Source organism: Tetrahymena thermophila, assembly GCF_000189635.1.
Source record: "Tetrahymena thermophila SB210 genomic scaffold scf_8254564, whole genome shotgun sequence".
NCBI lineage: Eukaryota > Ciliophora > Oligohymenophorea > Hymenostomatida > Tetrahymenidae > Tetrahymena > Tetrahymena thermophila.
The window spans coordinates 813,841-838,088 of NW_002476335.1; the positions used below are offsets into that span (position 1 = coordinate 813,841).

Consider the following 24,248-nt stretch of genomic DNA (forward strand, 5'->3'; position numbering starts at 1 on the left):
AATTCAGTAAAACTACTTTATCAAAGTAGAGCTTTAAATTTGTTAAATTAGAATTCTAGTCAACTAGCTACAACTTCTATTCACATACTGCAAATAAAAATTAAGAAATAGAAAGTTGTTATCAAATTTTTATATATTAAATAAATAGCTTGTAAAAAACAACAATTACTAGAAATGAAATAAGGCTCAGGGAAATTCCAGCCCAAAAATTAATAAAATGCTAAATCCTAAAACAATTCTCAGTTATCAGCAAACCGTAAGGGAAAAATAGGGGGAGGTGATGGCCAAAAAACCGAAGAATAGCTAGATTAGCATCAAAGTATTAAGCAATCAAATTATTTAGATGAAAGTAAGTTAAATTAGAATGATAATTAAATCCTTGATCAACAAGAAATGACTGAAAGCTAATAATACTACTAAGACAATGATAATTCAGATCATAATTACAGGTATGATGACGAGCTTGGGAATTAAAATTAATCTTATAATTTATCCTAACATGAAAATAATAATCATATTATTCATGCTTCTGAGCTTTAAAGCTAGAATAATTTTGACAATTAATATTAAAATGGAGATAATGACCATAAAGATTTCAATAATTCATAAAAAAACAACTTTTCTTTCAAAAATTCCAGACAATCAGGCAGAAAGTAATAAACGGTCAATGGCGATTAGGATGATGACAATAACTATCAAAATCAAAATCATGATTAAAATTAATAACACTAGAACTTAGAAAATTAAGAAATATATGAAAACCATAAATCGCTAGCATAATCTAGTAGAAATAGTAGTTAAGAAAGGAATTCTGTTCATTAAAATGATTTGCACTAGAAACAACATAAAAAGTCTGAAATACATGGAAATCCTTAAAGCTGGAATCACATAGAATATGATGAGTAAGGAGAGCCGATAGTAGTATAGTAGGAAGTCAACCATTACACAAGTTAATTAAACAACTCTTAAAAAAAATAATAAGCAAAAGTTAATTCTACTAGCTAAAAATAAACTGATTAAGCTAAAAAGCAAAAGAAATCTGAAATTGATGGAAATCCTACTAGCTGGAATCATATTGAGTTTAATGAAAAAGGTGACCCAATAATTGTTTAGTAATCGCAGAATTCTTATCATGATTATGTTAGTAAAAATTAAAATAAAAAGCACATAAATAGCAAAGAGACTCATATTGAGAATAAAGAAACCTTAAAAGTTGATCATATAGAAAAGAGTACGAAATAAAGTTTTGTTTCAGTAAATAGTAAATAAGACATTAGTTAATCTACTACTGAAATAATACCTCAGAAAATCAACTTGACCTATGAAGAATACATGAAATAAAATAAAGATCATTTTAAATAGATAGAAGAGGAAACCAAGGAAGGAATTCATAAACCTGATCAAAAGAATTAAAATTTGAACACTAAAAAAGAACAAAAAGCTCCAATACAATAAAAAAATTAAGAAAAAAATGACAAAAGTAAAAAGGTTGTTGATTAAGGAAATCACAACAATCTCTAGGTAGAATAGGCTAATAAAAATTCAACAAATAGTTTTTTGAAAGTAGATCATTCGGATATAGATCAGAGAAGTGCTTAAGAACACTCAGTAATAACAAACAACATGAATTTTGGTAATTTAATTAATAATAATTACTTAATTTTTAAATAAAACTTATTTGTATAGATAATTAAACTATTTAAGACGAGGAGTTAAGAGGTGAGTATGAAGAAGACACAAATATTAATTCTTTGATTGATGACCGACTATCTACTAAAAAGATGATGATTAGTGACAAGTCTTTTAAAATTGATTTAATACTTAATCATCAGCCAACAATTAGCCCAGAAAATTTGAAGTATGCGGAGAATAAAGAAAAATTTTAACTTTTCTTTTAAAGGAATGCTGATAAAATACTTAAATAAATTTAGAAACAAGGTATCTATAAAGAATCTTAAAATGAAAGTGTGATTAAATTTTAGGATTTCCAATAGTTTATTAATAAAATATTTGAAAGCGATAACTTTGTTATCATAGAATCAGAGCAAAACAAGCAAAACATCATGAAGAATAAAAATATTTCTCTAATATTATCAGTATTTAAAATTTCAATAACTTTAAAAATTATATCAATCTTTTTTTTTAGACATTACTTAAAGAGTTCTTAAAGACTGTAAGGAAATTTGATGAAAAAACAATGGTTGATGAAAAAAACTTTGAATTAGGTATCGAAGATATGATGGATTTTTTTGAGTTTTGGATTAGAGTTGATGATTAAATATAAGTTAAATATGATTACTCAAGCCAACAGGAACAATAGAATGAATCTATAAACAAATCTTAAAACACTTAAAAATAGCAGAGCGCCAACCCAAGTGAAAATTAATCAAAGTACTTTTTATTAGAAATTTAAAAGAAAATAAATTAAAATAAATTTTGAAGGGAAATGTAAAAACCACAGTAGCCAGCTTTTGCATAAGCAAGGTTAAAAAGCCTTCTAGAAGGGAACATAAAAAAATTGGAGACTATCTAAAATGAAAGCATGTAAATCGATACATAATAATAAAATATTATTAATCAAACTCTCCAGTTTTTGAAATCGCAATATAAAAAATTTGAAAAAAAATCATTGGAAGATTAGTAGAATGAGAAAGTTTAAACTATTTTAAGTGATAGCGATATATAGCTTATATAATAGTAGATAACTTCTGTTTTTAAGGACTACTCAACAATGTTTTCTGCATAAAGTAAGAAATATACATTTGATGAGATTTAGCAATCTTAAAATTTTATGAACATTAATAATTATTTTAAATTTGTGAAGGAATTTGGTATCCAAAATGAAAAAGTCTAGGGTGCACAAATTATTGAAATATTTAATAGAAATTGCACAGGAAAACAAATGAATTATAATTAATTTTTAAATTCCTTACTCAAAATAGTAGAAATAAAAGAAAATTGCGTATTTGTGGATTAAAAAACTTAAATTATTGCGATTGCAAAAATGCTGAAGTTGAAAATTTAATTAAATACAAAAGATAACAATAAAATTAAAAAGTATACTATTGATAATTCTTCAAGTACCAAAAGCATAAATAGTCAAAACAGATCTTTATCACCTAAAAATGAAAGCTAAAACAGCACTGAATCGAACAAATTAAATTGGTCTGATTTAGAAAAGCTTTCTTATTAACAAATTAACAACCTAGGAAACAAAAAAGCTCCTAAAACAGAATAAAATTTATCACCCTAAAAAGTAAATAAAAGAGAAGTAGTGGTGAAAAGAGGAGCTGATCCAAAAAATAACCAAATTAATAAAAGTGAAGAGTAAAACAAAAATAAAAAAAATACAGATGATAATTTTAATCCTAATGATTTAATTGATGCAGATGATGAGCACGAAACAAATGAAATACTTGATAAATAATACAGAATAACTAAATAAGCTATTATAAGAAAAAAATCACCTGAGAGAGAAGAAAATTCTCCAAAACTTCCTCCAATAAATGGCTACAACTCAGATTTAAGCTCCAAGCCTCTTTCTGAAATTAGTTTAAAAAAAGATTCAATTACCAATGTGAGGATGATAAGGTAAATAAATAAAAGCCCTAAAGCCCAGTCTACTTCTCCTCCTCCTAAATAAATTTAACCTATTACAAGTAACATAGCCAAATCACCAAGATTAAATGGCATAAACGCTTACAGCATGAGATATAAAAATGGAAATGGCATATAAAGTGTTAACAGAGGTTCTTTAAGCCCAAATATTAGGAATACAATACCTTCAAAAAAACCATTAATAAACGAAAGCGCTGAAAAGGGTAAAATTCCTACTAAATTATTAGCAGAAAGTAATGTTTTAAATAACAATGTCCCTTAGCAGTAACTATCACCACCTATGTTTTAACAATAAAATAACCCATAAGAGGAATAGGCTATCTAAGATGCTATTATGAAATCAACATAGTTTAGAAATTTTCTTAAAAATAGAGCAATGCAAATATAAAATGATATGGTAAATATAAAACAGACTCCAAACCCTTAAGATTTTAACACTCCTACTAAATTTATAAATGAATAATAATAATAAATGCAAAATGCTTAATTTGCATAATATTCACTTCCACCATTTTCATATTAGTAACAACAACAGTAATAATAACCATAGCAGAATTTCTCATATAAAAAAAATAATTTGTAATAATAACCTAACTAAATTTAACAATAATAATATGCTTCACCATAGCTTCAGCCATAAAGCCCATCAAATATTGGTATAATACCCTAAAATATCATGAGTGGTAACTATTCATTTGGTAAAATAAATCAATACGCAAACAATCTAAACAATGATTAAAATATTCCAAATCAAGCCTTTGCTAGAGGAAGCTAGTTGCTATCATAAAATTAGCCAGATAACTTTTAAAATTCTGGTGTACGTGTTATACCAGTTATAAATCACCAAGGATTTAGCTAAGATAAAATGTAGTGAATAATAGTAACAATAATTATGTAGAAGCTAATTCTCAGAATTTATTCAATTCAGATTTATAAAATTTATATGTATGTATAATTTAAATTATTAAACTTAAAGTTATAAATTATTAATATTAATTGTTGATTATTTTTCTTGCTTGAAATACTTTACTTTCATTTTCATTAATAATATTTCTAGTTTCTCTTTAAAAATTAAATATAAATTTAGTATTGAAAAATGTTAAATAATTAAAACACAATTATAAAAATCTATTGTAAGAATGTTTGTTTATCAAGTATATTTTTTAAAAAGTTACATAAATAAAAAATTTAGAACATAAAAGAAATAAATATTTCTTAGTTTTTTTTAAAAGCACAAAGTTTCAAATAAAATTAGTAATTTTTAGGAATTTCCAAGTTTTTTAATATATTTTAATTTTAAATTAGTAATGAATTTTTTATATTGGATTTAATTAATTCTTTAGATTATTATTTAAGTTAAAAGAGTAAAAATTAATTTAGTTGTTTATCTTATTTTTTACATCTTTCTACTAATAATTTTAAATTGTTTATTTTTATTTATTAAATAATTTATTCAATCATAAAATTTTATTTTTAATTATTAAATCAATTAAATTTTTATTGTTAAATTTATTGGCAATTAATTAAATTTGGTTAAATAATTTGATTATTTTTAATTTAATTTGAGTGGATTTTTTCATCTCTAGTTGTTAAATCTACACTTTTGAAAATAATCCTCTTATTTTTATGTTGATTAGGATGGTTTTAGTTTTTGATAGTAGGTGGAAGCTTTGATGCTTGTTCCAAAGAATTTATCGATTTAAATGGAGAATACTTTTTAGCATTCAATTATCTTGTGATTCCTTAAAGCGGGGAAACAAGAAATTATCTATTTGATTATTAATTTTTTTCATCTTTTTGATTGTTCATTTAATTAAAAATTTCAGATTAAATATTTATAGCTAAGATAGGTTATGAAGGACTTCTCACTAGTTAGTTGATGTTAAATAAGCTATTACTATTCAATTTTATAGGAGACTAATCTAAATACTAAAGACTTTACTATTAATTAATTTATTTTTGGCTTATACTTTAAAGATTAGCTTAAGTTGGTTAAGTTAATTCTGTGTGATTTTAAGTAAACTCCATTATCGATGTTTACCCATTATTTGTGGTTAAATTACTTGGTATTAAATTAGTTAGGCTACTAGCGAATCTATAACTATTTTAATTAACTTAATTAAAAGTTTTGCTGTAATTTATCATTTTATTTATTTTGTTTTGGTTTAATTACTCTTACACTTAATTTTAATGAAGAGTAGCTTCACTTATTAGATTGCTTATTAGTTCTTACTATTCTAAATGCATTGGTGAATATACATCAGATTTTCTATTTGATTTCTAAGATTAGATTTATCTTTTTTAGCTTTATTCCTGTTATTATTTCAAATCTAACTAAAATTTGTAAAATCTTTAACCTGTTTTACTAAGTTTATTTTCACTATACTATCTCGTTTAAGGAGATAAAAGAGGGCGAATTTTCAGTTTTTAATTCTAGTTAGAGTCACTTCTATTTTATTAAATAACTTCATTCATAATTACAGGCCTTTCTTGACTATTTGAGGTTATTTTTAAAGGAGTCTGAGCCTCCATATGTAGATTATGTAAGAAATGCTAAATTGCTGCAGTTTAAGTTAATTCATTTTATGTTTATTGAGGAGAATAGTTATTCATACTTTTATTTTATAAATTCTGCTCTTAATTATGAGAGTTATTTTAATCTTGAGTTTACTTTTGATGGCTGCTGAAAATAGCTGAGGGATTTCTTTTGCTTTTTCTCAATATATGAATAAACTCTGAAGCATTTTATGATTTGGGTTAAAGCTGTTTAAATATTGAAGATTTTTAATCATAATTTTAATTAAGTTTTTGTTGGTAAGTCTAATTCTATTCAGGATATTCCTCTGTTATCTCATTTATTTTTTTCTGCTCATTTCTCTCAGTTTATATAGAATGAGGTTTATTTTAAGAATCAAAAAATGACTTCAAAGAATTAAAGTCTAATTATAAATTTTTGAGCGATGATTAATGTTAGATTTAATTAATAATTGAAGTAGCTTAATTATTCATTTTAATGCTTAAACTCTTTTTTTTCCTTATTATTTTTTTACCATTATCTTAATCTCTCCACTATTAAAATTTATCTTCAATATCCTTTTTGAGTACTTTCAACTTTCTTGAATCTTTTAATTAAAATATTTTTAAAGGCTAATCAAGCAGTAAAACATTTGATTCTTTTTTATTACTGTTTAGATGAGATTACTCAGAGCTACCTCTAGCAGTATGAGGCTTTAAACTATCAAATATATTCTATCTATGTGAATGATTATTATTATTATTTGTTGAATTAGGTAAATTTAAGGTTAAAGAACTTCTTACAGGAGTTTGCTATAGTTATTTAGTTGTGCTACTTTACATTTAAAGACTAGAATTATTCTCTTAAACTTAGTTTTATAGTGTGTGTGTACTTGATAGTGCTGGTGTCTAAAGTTAACTGTTAATTTCTGAGGTATCATTATTTATCTATTAAATTTAAGCAGGAGATTATGGATTTTATTTACTCGGATAGATATTTGGAGATAGAGCATGAGTCTAAATTTAACTGCTCTATAAATTCTGTGTTGGAGATGATTAGAGGCTAGGGGAATTTGGAATTTAGTTTTAAATTGTTAATGTTTTATGTCTTTTTTAACTTCTTTGAGATACCTGTAAATGAACACAACTTTTTCTTGGAGAAACCGTATCTAAGTTTTATGAATACTTTTAACTAAACGAATCTTAATTTGTAAACGGTTCGCTTCCTCTACCAGATATAGGAGAAGAAGCTTCGAATAAAGAGTTTTATATTTTGCTAAGCCTTTAAAATATAGATGGTTGTTTAAGGAGTTGATTTTATTGCGCAGCTTGCAACAAAAGAGGATTTGCTTAAAGATTATGAGAAGGTGATAAATACCCATACGCTCCTCCAGAGGGACTTAAAGAAGAAATATTAATATTCAGGTTGATAGAAGAGCTTCTTTTTGCATAAGAGCTATTTATTGGTGATCCTATTAAAGTAGTTAAATCTGAAGAAGCGGTATCATTAGATTTGTTTTTTGAACTATTTTAAAGATTTAATTCACTTTTTCTATTAATTTAAGGTGTAAACAAATTAATAGGATTGCTTGTACTTATAGAATATTTTTGCTTTGGAGTTGAAATAGATCCTTTCATCAATTTCTTAATATCGCTACTTTATTAAAAAATACTATTTGTCTATAGTAGTTCACTGATTTAATTGATTTCTTAGTTTTGAATGTTAGTATTTTAATAATTATCAATCATGCTTTCGATTTTATTTATTTTCTCCAACATATTTTTTCTTTGTACTGAAAAGAATTCTTAGTCTTATGGGTTGTTGAATGCCCAAAAATTCAAAAAAAATAAACGTGAATCTATTCTCATCAGCTTTACTTTCGTTTAGCAAACAGCTTGTGTTTCTCTAAAGGGAAGTGCATCATTAGATTTGCTGTTGAAAAGAATATGATTTTTTTTCTTTGGATCAAGAAGATGCAATATTCCCTCATATTCCCCAAACATTCTACCCTAAGCCACTCTCTGAATTACTTACCTTTTCGTAACAATATTCTTCTTTTACAAAGTATTCGTATCACATTTGTCAATCTTAAATACCTTATTTAATATTTTAGGTTAAAAATAAAATAAAAAATTTTTTTGTCGATTAAATTTTGAAATTTTATGGATTTTATTTTTTATTTGTTGTGTAAAATTCTATAAGCTAGATTAACCACAGATTCTTTTATTAATTTATTTTTATTGCTTAAAAGATATTACAGAAGGTAGATTTTTCCAATAAATTAATATTTTTGTAAGGCAAATTGATTTAAATGAATAAGCAAATTATTGTAAAATTTATAGAATTTACCTTACTAATTTCAATTTCTCCTTCTTTGATAAAATAAACATATTAGCATCTCTCGCCTTCTTTGTAAATTACATTATTTATTTAGTATTCAATATCTTCGCTATTATTGTAAATAACCATTATACCAGCATTGGGCCAGTTGTTAAATGGAGGAATTTCCTTTAGAAAGCTTCTCTATTCATTTTAAATCCTTTCATAAATTTTACTTAAAAGCTTGCGAAAGCTATCATATGATAAAGTTGCCAGCTAGCAAGGTGTTATTGTTACAGCAGATGCTGTTCTAGGGATTCTTTATTCAAGAGCGACTTCACCAAACGAGTTTCCAGGTTAGATAGTGTTAACTTATTTAAAATTGTGTAATTTATATTGCCTAAAATATTCAAATTCTTACTCTTCACTAAGATTTTCTAACTAATTTAAGCCTACCATTTTTAATAAATAGTCTTTGAATGAAGATACAGTTTGATTGCTGAATTAAGAAGGAGCATTTTATACATTAGAAATAGATTAAGGAGTTCCTTAATTTGATTATTAATTTACAAACCTAGGACTGGGTTATACAGAATTATTTCCAAAAGTGCTTTATGATTGCTGAAGTTATTACTACATTTATTAGGAGTTTGAGTTACTTATTGTATTATTGCTATTTAAATTGTTGTTGTTGTTGCTATTACTACTAGTAGTATTTTCAGCAGGGAAAAAAAAGGATCCTCTCTTAGTATTAGGAGTATTTAATTCAGAATTATTTGGTTTAGAAGGTATTAAAATTGATACTCTCCCTGATAAAACGAAATACATATGACGTCCTACGTCGTTATATTAGAAAATGATTTATTATTTTTTATATGTTTCCAACTTTAATTCAAATATAATCTGCTTTAATAGATCTTCAGAGAGTTATCTCATAATCTACTTAAAGAATCTAAACTAACTAAACTGCTCAATTAAAAATTCAGCTGCTTTTTTAGTTCTTTTTTGTTCTTTCAGATACTTAATAAGCTTTAAGTGTTTATCTTCTTAATCTGCTATATCAGAGAATGCTCCATTATAAGGATTTATAGATTCCTTTTTTTTCTAATTTATTTACGCTGACACTAGCTACTCATCGGGATTGCCTCTTAAAATAACTGTTGAGAGTTTTCCAATTTAGTTGTTTTATTTTAAGCTATCTTCTTCATTATTGACTAACACTTCTTTATTTTATAGATTAATGTTGCCACTTAAACTATTTCTTATAGCTTATCTTAAACTTTATTCACCATTTTGCTAAGCCATATTTTAGTCCTAAAAGTTGATATTAAATAAGATAAAATATAAATAAAATTTCATGAAACAAAATACTTACTATGATTTTATTTAGTGAAGCTAAAGTTTTTAGTTTATAAATGTAAAAAAATGTAAAGTAGTTGTGAATGAAAACTATTGATCCTTATCAGAATTACAAGTTTTTTTTTTCAAAATCTCCTCGACTAATTAATTTAAAAGTTTTAGGTTTTTTTAATTTTTAATTTTTACCAAAAATTAAAAAGATGATTTGATTTATTTATCTAGTAATGTTAATCTATTTTTATGGTTATTAAATATAATTTAGTTTTAAAGTAATACAATAAATTAGGAAAGATACTTCAAATTCACATTTAATTTATAGATATAAGTATTTGTTACAACATTATATAGAATTTTCATCCACAAAAATTTTAATAAATTTTAGGTTAGTAAAACTTCTTTATTAAGCGTTAGGCAATACAAATTTCTTTGTTATAAGATTTATTTATATGTAAGATAACAATTATAGGCTAGTAAATAAATATTTATCTTTATTTTTTAATTAAAATCTAAAGTCTCTATATTTTTTGTTTAGAAAACAAGTAATGATGCTTTACAAGTTTTTCAATTTAACTTTATATCTGATTCCTGCTTTGATTTTATTTTCTCCATTTAAATTTTGTGTTTTTTTTATTTTAAAAATTAATGGTATTTAATTTATAAATAAATAAAAAGATTTACTACGTAGTTTTAAAAAATTTGTCTATTTTTGAATCTTTAAAAAAATATTAATAATTTAATTATAAGCACAAATATTGTTGAAAATTTTGAGAATATTTTCTTTTGTTATGGAATTTTTCTTAAAATTGTTTTTATACTATTTAAAAGTCTCTTAATAATGAATATTTAATTTAACCAAACAAAAAAGTAAACTATTTTCAAGAATAAATTTATTAATACAAAATAAGAATTAAAATTCATAAATAATCAAAAATATTTATTGGAAAACAAAATATCTTATTTTAAATTAGTTTAATTAACAATTAATTAAAATAAATTTAAAAAAATTAATTATAGTTATTCTATTTTAAGAAATTAAAATATTTAATAGATTTCATGGATTACCTAAGAAATTTATTTTTAAAATGATGTTGATTTCTACAGACTGTTAAATTAAAGACATAATAATTTGTAGATTATAGTTTGTTTCTTAAATTTATATAAAATGATTAATTTATAGATAATTAATTACTAAGATAAATACATAAAAGACATATTAATAAAGATTATCATGCATGTAATTGTAAATAACTTAACATATTAAAAAATTATTATAAATCATCTTTATCAAATTTTAGTATTACAAAATAATTAAAAATAGAAAACTGCTTGAATTAAAATTCATTGATAAGTATTACAAATCAATTTTAAGCATTAAATTTTATGAGTCAAATTAGAAATTAAGGTTCAAAAAGTCCCTTTAGGAGAGATGAATAATCATTAAACAGCTCTGAGCTTTATCTGACAGATTAATTCAATTAGGAAGAAAGAAAAAAATTGTAGTAATAAGCCATTACAATATCTGCCTTGACCTAAAAGCTTTTAATCTATAGTGAAAAAAATGTAGCAGTTTACATAATATTATTTCATTTCTACTTTTGAATTTATTAGGAATAATCAAAATTAAAAGTTCAAATTTATGAATACTAAATGTATTTAATTAAAGGTGTTAATAAAATATTTTGTTTTATAGGGTATTGATAAGTATTTGAAGGTTAATTTAGTGAAACTAGCTGAAAAATTAATCTAAAAGAAATAGTTCCCTAAATTTATAGTCGAAAAAAGTATTGATGTGCTAAAGTTGTTAAATAAGACAGCTTCCAAACTTGTTGAAGCCAAAGGTTAAAAATATTTATTTAAAAGTTCTACCAATTCATTTATTATAATTGCTGAATTTTATTCTTATTATAGATATGTTTTTAATGACTAATAATTGTTTTTCTAAATTTAATTTCAAAAAAAATAAAATCCATTTTTAATTGATATAGATTATAATTCAGGTATGCTAATTTTAGATTTGGCTTTGAGAATAAGTACTTCAGTTAAAAATGGGTTAGAATCAGATTTATAGTAGTATATAACGTTAAATAATATTGCTATACTATGTAGCAAGTACATATTTATTTTTAGATTAACTTTTATTTATATTTAAGAATTCTATCAGTTTTAAAGTTAAATGGCTTTATTTTAATGTACTATTGTTATAAATTTTATAGAATCGGAAAAGTTACTCTTTCAAAAAAGTATTTGAAGATAATTTTAGAGAAAATAGCGAGCAATTACTGGGATAAAAGAACAGATATGCTAGATATTGTAGAAGCTATAACTTTAAATAATTTATGTAGCATTTATGTTAAAGAAGAAAAATATGAAAAGGTATACTATCACTCTGAATTGGCATTGATTTTAATTGAAAACAAGGTACTTACATAATATTTTTCCTTTTTACATTTAATTCATATGAATAATTTATTTGATTATTAGAAAATTATTTTTTTAGCAAAGTTTAAATATTTCATTTAATTTAAATTCCTTATTTTATAAAAATATAAAAGTTTTCTTTATTTTATGTTGTAAAAACATTAATTTAAATTATACTTAAAGCTGTTTAAGAGAATTAAGGAGGAAGGAGAAAATAAATTAAAAAAGGATACCTAGTTTGTTAGCGATCTACACATTCTTCTTTAAGGATACATTTACAGAGGATGGAGTTAAGATGAAATAAAAAATCATAAATATCAAGATTATATTTTGAGTAATTCACAAGGGGAGGAATCATTTTCTGATAAATAAAAGATTTACAATAACGGATATAGACTCTCTAGCACCATTTTAGGAAAAGACCATATGATGACTATAAGCTTTTAGCGATTACTAAAGTAAGCAAAAAGCGAATAGTAAGAAATTTTAAAGAATATGGAAAAATAAAAGGATGATGGCTCATCTGATGAATAAAATGCTCATTTAAGATTTTATTAAGACAGAATTAAAAAAGTTGCTATAATTTATGAATAAAATTATATTTAATTAAGCATGGAAGATAAGCTCTATATTTTGAAATAAATATTTGCTAAAACTGTGAATTAAAACATCTAAGAATCTAATAATAACATTACAATAGTAGATAGCTAAGAAGATATTGAAGACAGTCTGGAATTATAGGGATTAAACTTCGTAAAAACCGAATATATTAAACCATCTTAAAGCAGATCTCAAAGAACGTCTCCTATTAGTAGCAAGAAATTTAGGACAATTAAAAATAATTCAAAAAATTAACCAACCAATAAATTTATTTTTAGGAATTAATCACCCAATTTTAGGGTTAATTAGAACTATTTAAAGGGAAAGCGTCTAAATAATTAGTAGTTTTATAATACAGATTTTCATTATGGCATGAAAGAAAGAGCACAGTCTTATCATTCAGGTCTGAACTAATAATACTTCTTAAATTAGACAGCTAACAATATGCTTCGTGGTTTGAATGATAATAATTATGTAGGAAATGATCCACATTAAATAGGTCTCAATTAAACTAATACAGGCTATTTGTAGTCACAGTAGTAGCATTTAAATAGTTTATATCCAAATGAAACCAACTTAGATCTGATGACAATAAATAATGGCTTAGTTGACTATCAGCCATAAAGTTTAAATAGACATCAGTAACTTTAATAATAACTCTTTATGTAAAGCAATGGAAACGGCTTGTTGTATTAAAATAAAAATAGATTCAATAATCCAGCAAGCTATATTTAAAACCCTAACCATTTAAATAACACTACCGATTATCAAAATAATAATCAAGTTATAAATCAACAAGATTATACAATAAATTAAATGGCTAATTATAACTTGTAAATGCCTCAATTTAATTAGCAACCTAATTTGGGAGCATCTATTCAGCCTAATTAGTATGGTCAGCCTAATCGTATTAATTCTGCAATAAATGGATTAACTCCTCAAAATCCTACTCAACAATAATATTTACCTTAAATTTAAACATAAGGTATGACACCAAATCAAGTAATTAATTAATTAATTATTTACATATTTAATATTTCCTTAACTTATTTACTTTATAAAAATATCTCAAAATATTATTTATTTTTATAAATAGGTTTTGTAAGCATAATTAACAAATTTAAGCAATGTTAAGTATCCGTTTTAGAATGGGTTAGGAATAAATAATTAAAATAATGGTGGTGGTTAGCTTTAACTGTAATAAAATTAATTTAACTAAAAAATTATAGCATAAAATAATAACTAATAAACAATTTAAGATGAAAATAATAAAATTTCTTCAAATTAAATAAATTTCTTTCACTAAAATAAAGATAACACTCAAGGAAATCAGCCAGTTTAATAAATAAATGATTAATTATCGTATAACAATAATAATTAAAACAATATTATACTAAATAAGATTGTAGAAAGCAGTAAAAATTCACCTTAAAATTAAATTACTGATAATTTTAGCTTGAAAAAATAACAATCAAATCATGGTCAAAAAGAAAAAATTTAACTGATAAATTAATAGAAACCAAATCTATTAGATGCTAATGAAGCTAATTCATAAAAAGAATATTTTATTTTAAACAAAGAATATAATGTACCCGAAAGTGCAGCCTTCCCAAACTAGCATGGCGAAAATAAAAACCTTAATGAAAGCAAAGATATGAATCAGCAATAAGCTAAAATATATTAAGATTATGCAGGAAAACTTACTGGCACTTTTAATTCAGAATAGATTAAAAAAATCAATGACAGTTAGAGAGAACTTAAAACTAATCTAAATAAAAAACCATAATAATAATAATAATAGTAATAATAAGATGTAGCTAGCCCATAAGTATAATAATAATATAACATTCCACTTCACTTAATAGATAATAAAAATAATTTATCTTAAAATGGAGAAGTAACAAAAAATAACAAATCGACACAACCATCATCTTAAATGACACCTTAAACTAATAACTAAACAAATAACAAACCTTTATTTGAAATAAACAAATTCGAAGACAATTCATAATAAAAAAAGATCACTAATGAGCAGAAGCGCCAAAAATATTAAGAATAATAACACACGAAGGAAATTGTTAGCCTTAAAAATATTCCTAACATTGGTTACTCGTAGTTAGAATCATAAATGATCGAGAAGCCTAATGGGACAATAGGAGCACCGAATTTAAATTCAGGAGCTGTTAATAACTAAGTAAGCAATAATGTAATAAAAATAATATTAGGTTTTCTCATTCGAAATAATTTTATTTTATAAATAGCATAAGGAGGAAGAAGGAATGAAAGATGAAGTATTGTAGAAGCATTAAATTATTAACACTGTTGGAAATTTAAAGCTCAGCGAATCTACAGCATACAACCCATCATCTCCAAAAAACTTATTAGGGTAAAGAGAAAATACTCACCAAAATTAAAATAGCCCTTAGGTAAATCCTAGTAATCCAAATCATGTAACTAAGCATACTGGTGGCACAAGTGTATAATCTCCAACAAACTATATTAACAATGTTATTATGATGTAAAATCAACAATTCCAAAGTCCCTAAGTAACTAAATTGGCAAGTAATTTAAAGAAAATCAAAGACGAAGAAATTATAGCTAATAAAATGGGATCTCCTCAATCTTAGTCTCCTTAAAACTACTCCCATGCAAATAAATTTTAAATAAGCACAAATTAAAATGGCATATAAGTAATTGGAAGCATGGGCAGTGGTACGTTAAACTCAGCTGGAAATAATATAAGTAATAATGGGCAATAATTTGTTTATCCTTAAAATAACCAAGCAACAAACAATAAATTACCGATGACTTCATACACAAATATAAGTTAGTAAGCAAGGGGATAATCTAAATAAAGGATTCCTTCTATAAATGCTATGGTACAAAACATTACTAACTCATAAAATACGTAGATGTTTGCATCAGATATATCTCTAACTAAACATTAAAAGTAAAGTGAATTCGATGTATATACTCCTATAGGTTCGCAAAAGTAAAATTAATGGGCTCTTTTCAACGATGGTGAAATAGACTATTTGCGTCACATTAAAATAGAATCTCTTATAAATTCCAACTGCTCTGTTGCTAAAATACTTTAATTTAATTCAGTATAATATCTGGTTGAAGTAGGAGTAAGTAAGAATACCCAGGAAATAACGTTTTCAGGATTTTAAATACATGATAAAGTGCAATTAATTACAGAAAGCCTTACTCTTCCGGTTTTGTAAATAGAAATTATAGCTTTTTAAATTTTAATTTTTATTGGTGTTAAAAATTTTTAAAAGGAAGGGAATTCTAAATTTTTTAGATTTGAATGAAGGAACTCCGTATAATAAGCCTTTTAAAACAATATAGGGCTTTAAGGATTTATGTTAATACTTAATATTCCCTTTTATAAGAATAAATCCATAAGAAAGAAAGATAGAAATGAACTTCTCTAATTACAGTATCCTCTAATATTAGTAATGGTCAATAGAGTTTTTAAAAACTACATGCCATGCTACATTTATTCATTTAAATAACAATGAATTTAAATTTACTTTAAGATAGTAGTAAAGTTCTATATTACTTTTTTATTGATTTTAATACTTTATTTTTATTCAAACAGAGCTGGATCTCAACAAAGTAATATTGACAAAGACTTTATTCGAATTGACATTAAATTTGATGAAGCCACAATAAAATCCTAATTTCAAAAGCTTTAGTATCCTGATGAGTAAGGAAATGAAATAGTCGATAATTATGAAAGAGACGACATAAAATATATTGTAGACATATCAGATCTTCTTGATGAAGAAGATAATAAAAAAGATTCATTGCTGTAAGAAATTACCAGCATAATGGCAAACTCAAAAAAGCATTAAAAAATTCATTTAACTAATTATTAAATCCCAAATACAATAATATTTTGCTAAAAGTTAAATGATTTAATGAATTTAGTTTAATCTTACTTAATGAAGAATCACAACATTACATCTTATTAATAATATGTTGAAGATTAATCTATAAAAGTGCTAAGGATACATATAAATGAAGACTTTAAGAAAGGATAAATTTTTTTCATTAGAGAATCTCATCCCCAACCAAAAACAGTATGTGTCAGCATTTAAAATATCCATGAAACACACGGTATAAACAAACAAACATTCATTTGAATTTTAATAAAATTTTTTTTTAATCTTTTCGAATTAGCTCCTCATGGCAAATTGGTACAATGTGTAGGTAAAAAAGAAGTACCTTTAGAAGAATTCTGGAAAACGTTTGGAGTCTAATATGATAATTTAGATAAAGAAGAAAGATATTACTTCCTCACATTAATTGGTCTGAAATATAATTTGTATACACACACAAAGCGTAATCAAATTTCTTTATTAAATTAAATTAAAAGTATTTTTTTTTTTGAGTATGAGAAGAGAGGGAAATTTTGTGTTTTTCTTTCTTCAATAAATTTCACACAAAAAAAAATAAACCAAAGCAATCAATTTATATAATTTTAAAGACTCTATTAAATTTTTTATTATGATTAGCGCTTGAATTAGATGATTACGGAAGGTATTAAGAAAATCCTATTATAACAAACACATTAAGCATAGGTGGTTTTTCAAGAACACTAAAAGGTAAAATTTTTTTTGAAATTCAATTTTTTTAAGTATCCGCTATTTTAATTCAAAAGGTACTTCTTACAAAACTCCAATGACATGTTAATTGATAGGAATTGATGATGTTCCGTTTGGAGTTAAGGTTGTACTTCATGATTTAGAATAAAACTCAGAGTCTGGAGTATTTTATATCATTGATTCAGTTAATTGGACTAAATTTAAGAGATAAGAAGATCCAAATGTAAAGAAGAAGAGGACGAAAAAATATAAAGACGAGTACGATATTATCAAAAACTATGAGCTTACAAATATTTTGTATTCAGTTGGGTTCAAGCTGCTTGAGAACTCTATTTAATTCAGAAAATTTTAATCTAACTAACTTTACATAGCAGGAAGAAATCTGTATTCAGGATTCATTTCAAATGTAGATAGATTCGAAAATGTTGTCAATCTAGCAGAAATAGCTAACCAAATAGTTCAATAATAATGATAGTCAGTCATTGAAATAAAATAAACAAATTACATCTAAACAATTAATTTTCTAAAAACTTGTCAAAATAATTCTAAATGAAATAAATATCTTACTTTAGGTGAAAACTTTAATGTTAGATAGATATATTTATAAATACCATAAAATTAAAAATATAATTTTGTAAAATAAAAAATAAAAAACTTTTATTTTTATGTGTTTTATTGATTATTCTATTAAATGAAATACAAACAAAAAATTTTATCAAAAAGAATCTGTTATCAGAAAAAAGAATGTAATATTTTAATTAAAAAAAAATCCAAATAAAGAATTTCAGAAAACAAAAAAAAGTAAAGAGCTTTAAAACAACACCAATAAAGAAAAGGTTAAGAAAGTTATTCATTCAAAGATGAACTTTAATAATACCAATAATAACAACAACAACAACTACAATAATAATAGATAACACAACTTTAATTTCGCACAAAATTAATAAGTTTAGAATAATAATAATGTTGACAAGTTTCCATAAGCTAATTAGTAAAATTAATAAAATTATTAATTTAGTAGATTACCAACTTTTAATAATAATGCTAATCCAATCAGATAAGCTAAAAGTCCGGAAAGCTAGAAAGCAAACAACAACGCTTTCGGCAATCCAAGCTTGTAATAACCAGTAGTTTCACCATAATAAATTTTCTCAAATTATTTTCAAAAATTTCAAAATAATCCTCAAAATGAAACAAATTAAAAAGATCAAAGTCCTATCCATTAGTAAGATAATTAACCAAAGTATTTTCAGTAAAACTATGAGTAATAGTAATAAAATTATTAAGTATAACAGTAAAATAATAACTAGTTTGCTGCATAGAATTATGGCTAGATGAACAACTTGCAAAATAACATATAAACAAAAAATTATCAACCACAATAACAATTACAAATTGGTAATTTAATGTCCCCCTAAGTACCTGTTAGTAATAATGCCTAAGGAATTTAAGACTTTAAGTAAATGTAACTTCCAATGAAATTATAGCAATAATAACAAAATAATTAATTAGGTAATTAAGTTAACTTAAACTCTAATGAAAAATAATAGGTTATCACTCATTAAAGAATTGGTAGTAACCACAATTTTAATAGTCTTTAATACAATAATTAGCCTAATTAACTTACATAAAACAATTTAATAAATAATAACATTGAATATAATCAAAATAATATTAATCAAGGAAATAATATAAATAAGTTTCAACCATAATTAATCACTGTTTCACCAATTAAATAAGCTTAATCTTATTAGCCAAACCAAATAGTTTAATAAAATATAGGAAATTAATAATATATAAATAATGAATAAATAAACTAACAGTTTTAGGCTTAATAAATTAGCCATAATTAGCCAAAAAATATTCTAACATAGATGGGAAATTCAAACGAAATTGGCGAGATTAATTAAAATAATAATTTTAGAAATTAACTCTAAAATCCTTAAAATATGTAAATTAATAATTAAATAAAATTAAATGGTAACAGAAATCAATCTGATTAGAGTCCTATTACTAATCTTGAGAGAGATAGTTTACAAAACAAAAAAGTTTAAAGTAATAGTTAATAACAAATGCAATACTAAAACAATTTCTAATAGGATGAAATGAACTAATTTAATAACAGATTTCAATAAGGTTAGAATTATAACAACAATCTTAAGAGAGATGATGAGCAAAATATTCCATTTAAAAGCAATAGCTAATAACAAATGCAATAATATAATGGTTAATAAGATGAACTTTATAACAACTTTCAATATGATTAAAATTAAAACAATAATCAATAGAGAGATATTTAGCCAAACATACATTTTTAAAGCAACAGTTAATAACAAATGTAATTCTAAATTGGTATAGATTAGAATTAAAATGCTAACCTTAACAGAAATAGCTAGCAAGCTATATAATTTTAAAGCAACAGTTAATAGCAAATGCAATTCTAAACTGGTCAATAAGACGAAATCAACTAAGTTAATAATTAACTAGAAGGCATAAAATTTAATTCATAAAATAATTTATAAGTGAAATAGCAAAAAAATAATCTTTAATAATAATAAAAGGACTTTAAAGATGATTTATCTGATGAATAAGAAATTCAAAATGAGAGTAATCCATAGTAGATGCATTTAAAATATTATAATGTGAAATTTCTTAGCTAAATAAAATTACCAATTCCAAAATTTATTGATCAAAGTTTACTTTAAGAATTTTAAAACATTTGTAACAAGTTAAACTAAAAAGTTGAAGAGTTCTTAAAAGACAAAAGTAACCAAGTTGAATTAAAGGATAATATTAAAAGTGAGTTTTGTATAATAAATGGAAAAATATTTGAACAAAATTAAAAGAAAATAAGTAATCTACAATAATAAATCTAATAAAAATAAGACAATGAAGAAGAAAAAAAATAATGTAAATATGGTCCTCATTCTGATTCAGTTAATTAAAACATATAAAATTAATAAACACCTTAAGTTGAGATAAAAAAATCTAATAAAAATAAAAATAAAAAGAAAAATAAAAATAAAAAGGAAATAGAGAAATAAGATATTTAAGTGTAACCAAATGTATTCTAACCTCCTCCAGCAAATACGAATAATATCAATACCAATAATAGAAATTAAAAACTTAATTAGTTTTTGAAATAGTAAGATATTAAATTTTAATAAGATAATCCACCTAAGGAATCAGACATTAGGAGTTAAGGTAGTAGGAGTGATGTTTCATATTAGTATGGATCCAGAGAAAGTTTTTTAACAAAAATTAATAATAAAACCAACAAATTTCACAGTGAATTGAAATAATAATTATAAATTATGATAACAAATATAAATGAGTATATGGGTTTAAAAATATATTTAAATGAATAAAAAGAAAATGAAAAAGACCAAAGTAAAAAATAAAATATTTATCATGAACAAGATTTTACTGCTAACACCTAAAAAGAATTTTAATAATATTTAGAAAATTTTTGTTAGTAAGGTGCAGCAAATAAAAACCCTAATTAACTTTGTGAATTTAATGATCTTAAAGCTTACGGTAAACTTTTTGATTTCAAATAACATAATTAAATGAAAGCAATCGCCATATCAATCCTAAAATAGAAGATTTGCAATCAATCAGATGATGAAAGTGTTAGAAGATTTATAATAAAAGATTTAAAAAATATTAAACCTAACATAACAAATTTAGATGCTATTATGATGAGATAAATTTTTTTATTTTGTTTAAAAAATTAAATATAAAATTAATAGAATTTAAATACTCAATTCATTGATAATATATGCTAATATGAAATTGTTTGCGATTTAATTCATAATCATTTTAAATTAAAAGCTATTAATTTATCTAGGAATAAAAACTAAGATTCTATTCTTTAACAGCTTGCTGATACAAATAATATCTAATTTATTTTTATAAAAAAGGGACAATTCAATTAAATTAATTTTGAAACGATAAGACCTAAATAAAATAAGAATCTAGATATTACTTACTTTTACGAAGAGAATGATAAATAAATTTTTTTACTCTCTAATTTAAGTGATGTTGATAAGCTTTTAATCAATAGAAAAATTAATGATTGATTACATAAATAAATATATTATATACTTTTAGCTTAATTAGCAAAATAATCAATAAATAAATTAATTAATTCATAAAAAATTAAAAACTTTTTACAATATTAATATTATGAAATTTGTGTTTTAATATTTGTAAAATATTTTTTTTTTGTTCTGCTTATACAATATATTTTATTTTGATCTAATTTAATTCAACGTTTAATTATTTGCATTATAAAAATTGATAACTTTTGTAATTAAAGATTTTTTCTGGAATGTTGGTTATTATTTTTAGTTAGTTAAAAAGATACAAATTAAATTCAAAAGAAGCAAAACAACATTGAAAAATTTTTCAGATTATAAAATGATAACCAATGTTGCAAAAAAGATTAGATTATAGCTAGGAAGGACATATAAGTAGAACTCTTTAGCATTGATTCAATAAAATAAATGTTTTTTTGGCATATTTGATATGTTTTCTAGAAAAAAATTTTAGTAGAGCTAAGAAGACTCATAAAGATAATACGAGTAAAATTAATTATCAAATTTATTTTGTTTATAAGTATTTTTTTTTGTTAGAGAAAATCTAAAAAAATCAGAAGAAGCTAGAAAAAAAAGAGAAGGAGAAACCATTATTATTTAGGATGAAAAGTTCGATGAGGAGTAAAAAAAAAAGTTAGAGGATGAAGTTTTTGATCCTGAAAAATTTACTACTAAAGAAAATTATATTAGGATGCTCTAAAAAGATAGAGAAAAAGAAGAAAATGAAAGAGAGCTATCCAAAGAAACTATTTAAGAATTTGAAAAAAGAAAATAAAGAGAATACGAAGTTGAAGTATCTTAAGTAGATTTCGCTAAAATAGCTGCATAAAATATTAACATTAGGTATTATAAATTAATGATTTTTTATTTTACTTACATAAATTTCCATTTAGATGCTCATTTTTATTTTTAATCTCAAATTAATTTAATTAGGCCTGTAGATACCTTTTAACATCCTGAAGAATTATTTTACTTTGTTAGTAATCTTTCAGTTTCACTTACAGAAGAAAATTTAAAAGCATGCTTAGAAGGTTTTTTAAGTTTAGCTGAAAGAATAAATGAAGCTGATATTGAAAGTAGTACTTTCTAAAAATTTTTAAAGATTTTGTTATCAAATATGAAAACAATTGGAGATGTTTAGAATTTACTCCTTGTTGCAAAGTTTGGAGATTTATATTGTATTACAGATCCTAAGTTTTGGGAAATCTTAGAGTAATTTTATTTTAAATAAAAATATGTGCTTTGATTAATTTTTATTTTTTAGAATGAAGGTTACAAAGAAGTTAGAATTAATAAGTGTTAATGATTTGGTTGAAATTTTAGAGCATTTTTCTCACTAAAAAGAGGGAACAGAATATTTTTTTGATAAAATAGAAATGGTGTTTTAAAATCGCCTAAACGAGATATCCATAAACTAGCTGGCTCGTATTTCTTAATCATACTTTAGTGTTGAAAGAGGAACAAAAGAGTTTTTTAATTAAGTCCAAGAAGAAATTGAAAAAAAAGTTCACCTTGGCAGTGCATAAGATCTATTAAAAATATCAAAGGTATATAAAAATTCTAAACGTAAAGATAATCTATTCATGCTACTAGAGTAGAGTTTAATGAAGTATCTAGATGAATTTGATTTTTATACTACATGCTAGGCAGCAAGTGGGTTTGGATTTATGTTAGGATCTATGGAATTGTATAGAAAATTAGAAATTAAAGTACAAATATATTTAGCTTAAAATCTCGAAAATCTTACATTTGAAGAATTCAAGCTTATTTTAGATGGATTTTTGCATACTTATAGAGGAAGTTAGAGTCTATTTAAATTATTGAGATAAAAATTTATTGTATACCTTCCACAAATGACAACTATTGAAGCTGCTCAAATTGTGAAGGCTATTCATTTAGTAGAGTTTGATGATAAGGAAATATATAAATTGTATGAAGAAAGAATAATATATTAATTATAAGGTGTTGATGAAATCACTTTGGAAGAGATTGCTGAAATAAGCAAATCTTATACATTAACAAGAAATGGATCCAGAAAGCTTTACAAGTTGCTTGAAATTGTTATTACTCACAGATGGTAGGAAATAGCTAAGGACCATAAAGTAATGAAAGAGTTGTATGTTTACTTTTCTAAGAGTGGGCTTTGCTCTGAAAGACTTATGACTCTAATGGAAAAGTTCAACATAATAAATAATTGAGTATTTCAATAAATTAACCATTTTTAATAAATCTTAAATATATTTATTTATTCCTGTATTTGATTTCTAATTAAACTTTTATTTAAAATTAATTAACTAAAATATTTGTTTGTTAGAAAAATAATTTCCAAATAAATTAAATTTATTTCAAATAATCAAATTTATATTTTATTTATAAATAAAATATTTATAAAAAACAAATATATAAATTATTAAATTATAAATTGGAAACAAATTGGAATTTGCCAAACAAACAAATAATCAATAAAAAAAAACAAAAGCAATAATTTATTGACTGATTGATTAAAAGAGGTTTTATATTTAAAATAAAATATTGTACTATTTATTGATATTTATTATTTTATGATTATGGAATGATAATAAAAAATTTTATACTTAGTAGACTAAGAGTCTAATGTAACATCTAATATTAAAGGTATTTTACAATAATTACATAGAATCTTCAAACACTTGATTGATTATCATAACAAAAAATATAAAAACG

At 23.6% G+C, this 24,248-nt stretch overlaps 5 protein-coding genes across 5 annotated transcripts; 4 read left to right on the forward strand and 1 right to left on the reverse strand. All coding sequences in view use genetic code 6, as the record gives it.

The window, feature by feature from the left end:
* Positions 1-144: 144 nt before the first annotated feature.
* On the forward strand, positions 145-4,492 carry TTHERM_00221040 (hypothetical protein; the record flags this gene model as incomplete). Its single annotated transcript, XM_001020676.2, has 4 exons — positions 145-1,633; positions 1,687-2,096; positions 2,147-2,391; positions 2,443-4,492. The coding sequence occupies exons 1-4, from the start codon at positions 175-177 to the stop codon at positions 4,490-4,492; spliced, it is 4,164 nt and encodes a 1,387-aa protein (XP_001020676.1). The 5' UTR covers positions 145-174.
* A 611-nt stretch (positions 4,493-5,103) lies between these two features.
* Positions 5,104-9,757, reverse strand: TTHERM_00221050 (cyclic nucleotide-binding domain protein; the record flags this gene model as incomplete). The annotated part of the gene is made up of 2 exons (XM_001020677.2): positions 5,104-8,229; positions 8,483-9,757. The coding sequence occupies 2 exons, from the start codon at positions 9,755-9,757 to the stop codon at positions 5,104-5,106; spliced, it is 4,401 nt and encodes a 1,466-aa protein (XP_001020677.2).
* Positions 9,758-11,104: 1,347 nt separating this feature from the next.
* On the forward strand, positions 11,105-17,917 carry TTHERM_00221060 (hypothetical protein; the record flags this gene model as incomplete). Its single annotated transcript, XM_001020678.2, has 12 exons — positions 11,105-11,371; positions 11,502-11,649; positions 11,797-11,920; positions 12,025-12,229; positions 12,413-13,831; positions 13,926-15,035; positions 15,091-16,052; positions 16,114-16,380; positions 16,437-16,957; positions 17,021-17,182; positions 17,356-17,445; positions 17,502-17,917. The coding sequence occupies exons 1-12, from the start codon at positions 11,192-11,194 to the stop codon at positions 17,915-17,917; spliced, it is 5,604 nt and encodes a 1,867-aa protein (XP_001020678.2). The 5' UTR covers positions 11,105-11,191.
* Positions 17,918-18,203: 286 nt separating this feature from the next.
* On the forward strand, positions 18,204-21,527 carry TTHERM_00221070 (hypothetical protein; the record flags this gene model as incomplete). The annotated part of the gene is made up of 1 exon (XM_001020679.3): positions 18,204-21,527. The coding sequence occupies exon 1, from the start codon at positions 18,306-18,308 to the stop codon at positions 21,525-21,527; it is 3,222 nt and encodes a 1,073-aa protein (XP_001020679.1). The 5' UTR covers positions 18,204-18,305.
* Positions 21,528-21,867: 340 nt separating this feature from the next.
* Positions 21,868-23,743, forward strand: TTHERM_00221080 (hypothetical protein; the record flags this gene model as incomplete). Its single annotated transcript, XM_001020680.1, has 4 exons — positions 21,868-22,031; positions 22,083-22,388; positions 22,479-22,757; positions 22,810-23,743. 4 exons carry the CDS (start codon positions 21,868-21,870, stop codon positions 23,741-23,743), a joined length of 1,683 nt encoding a protein of 560 aa, XP_001020680.1.
* Positions 23,744-24,248: the final 505 nt, after the last annotated feature.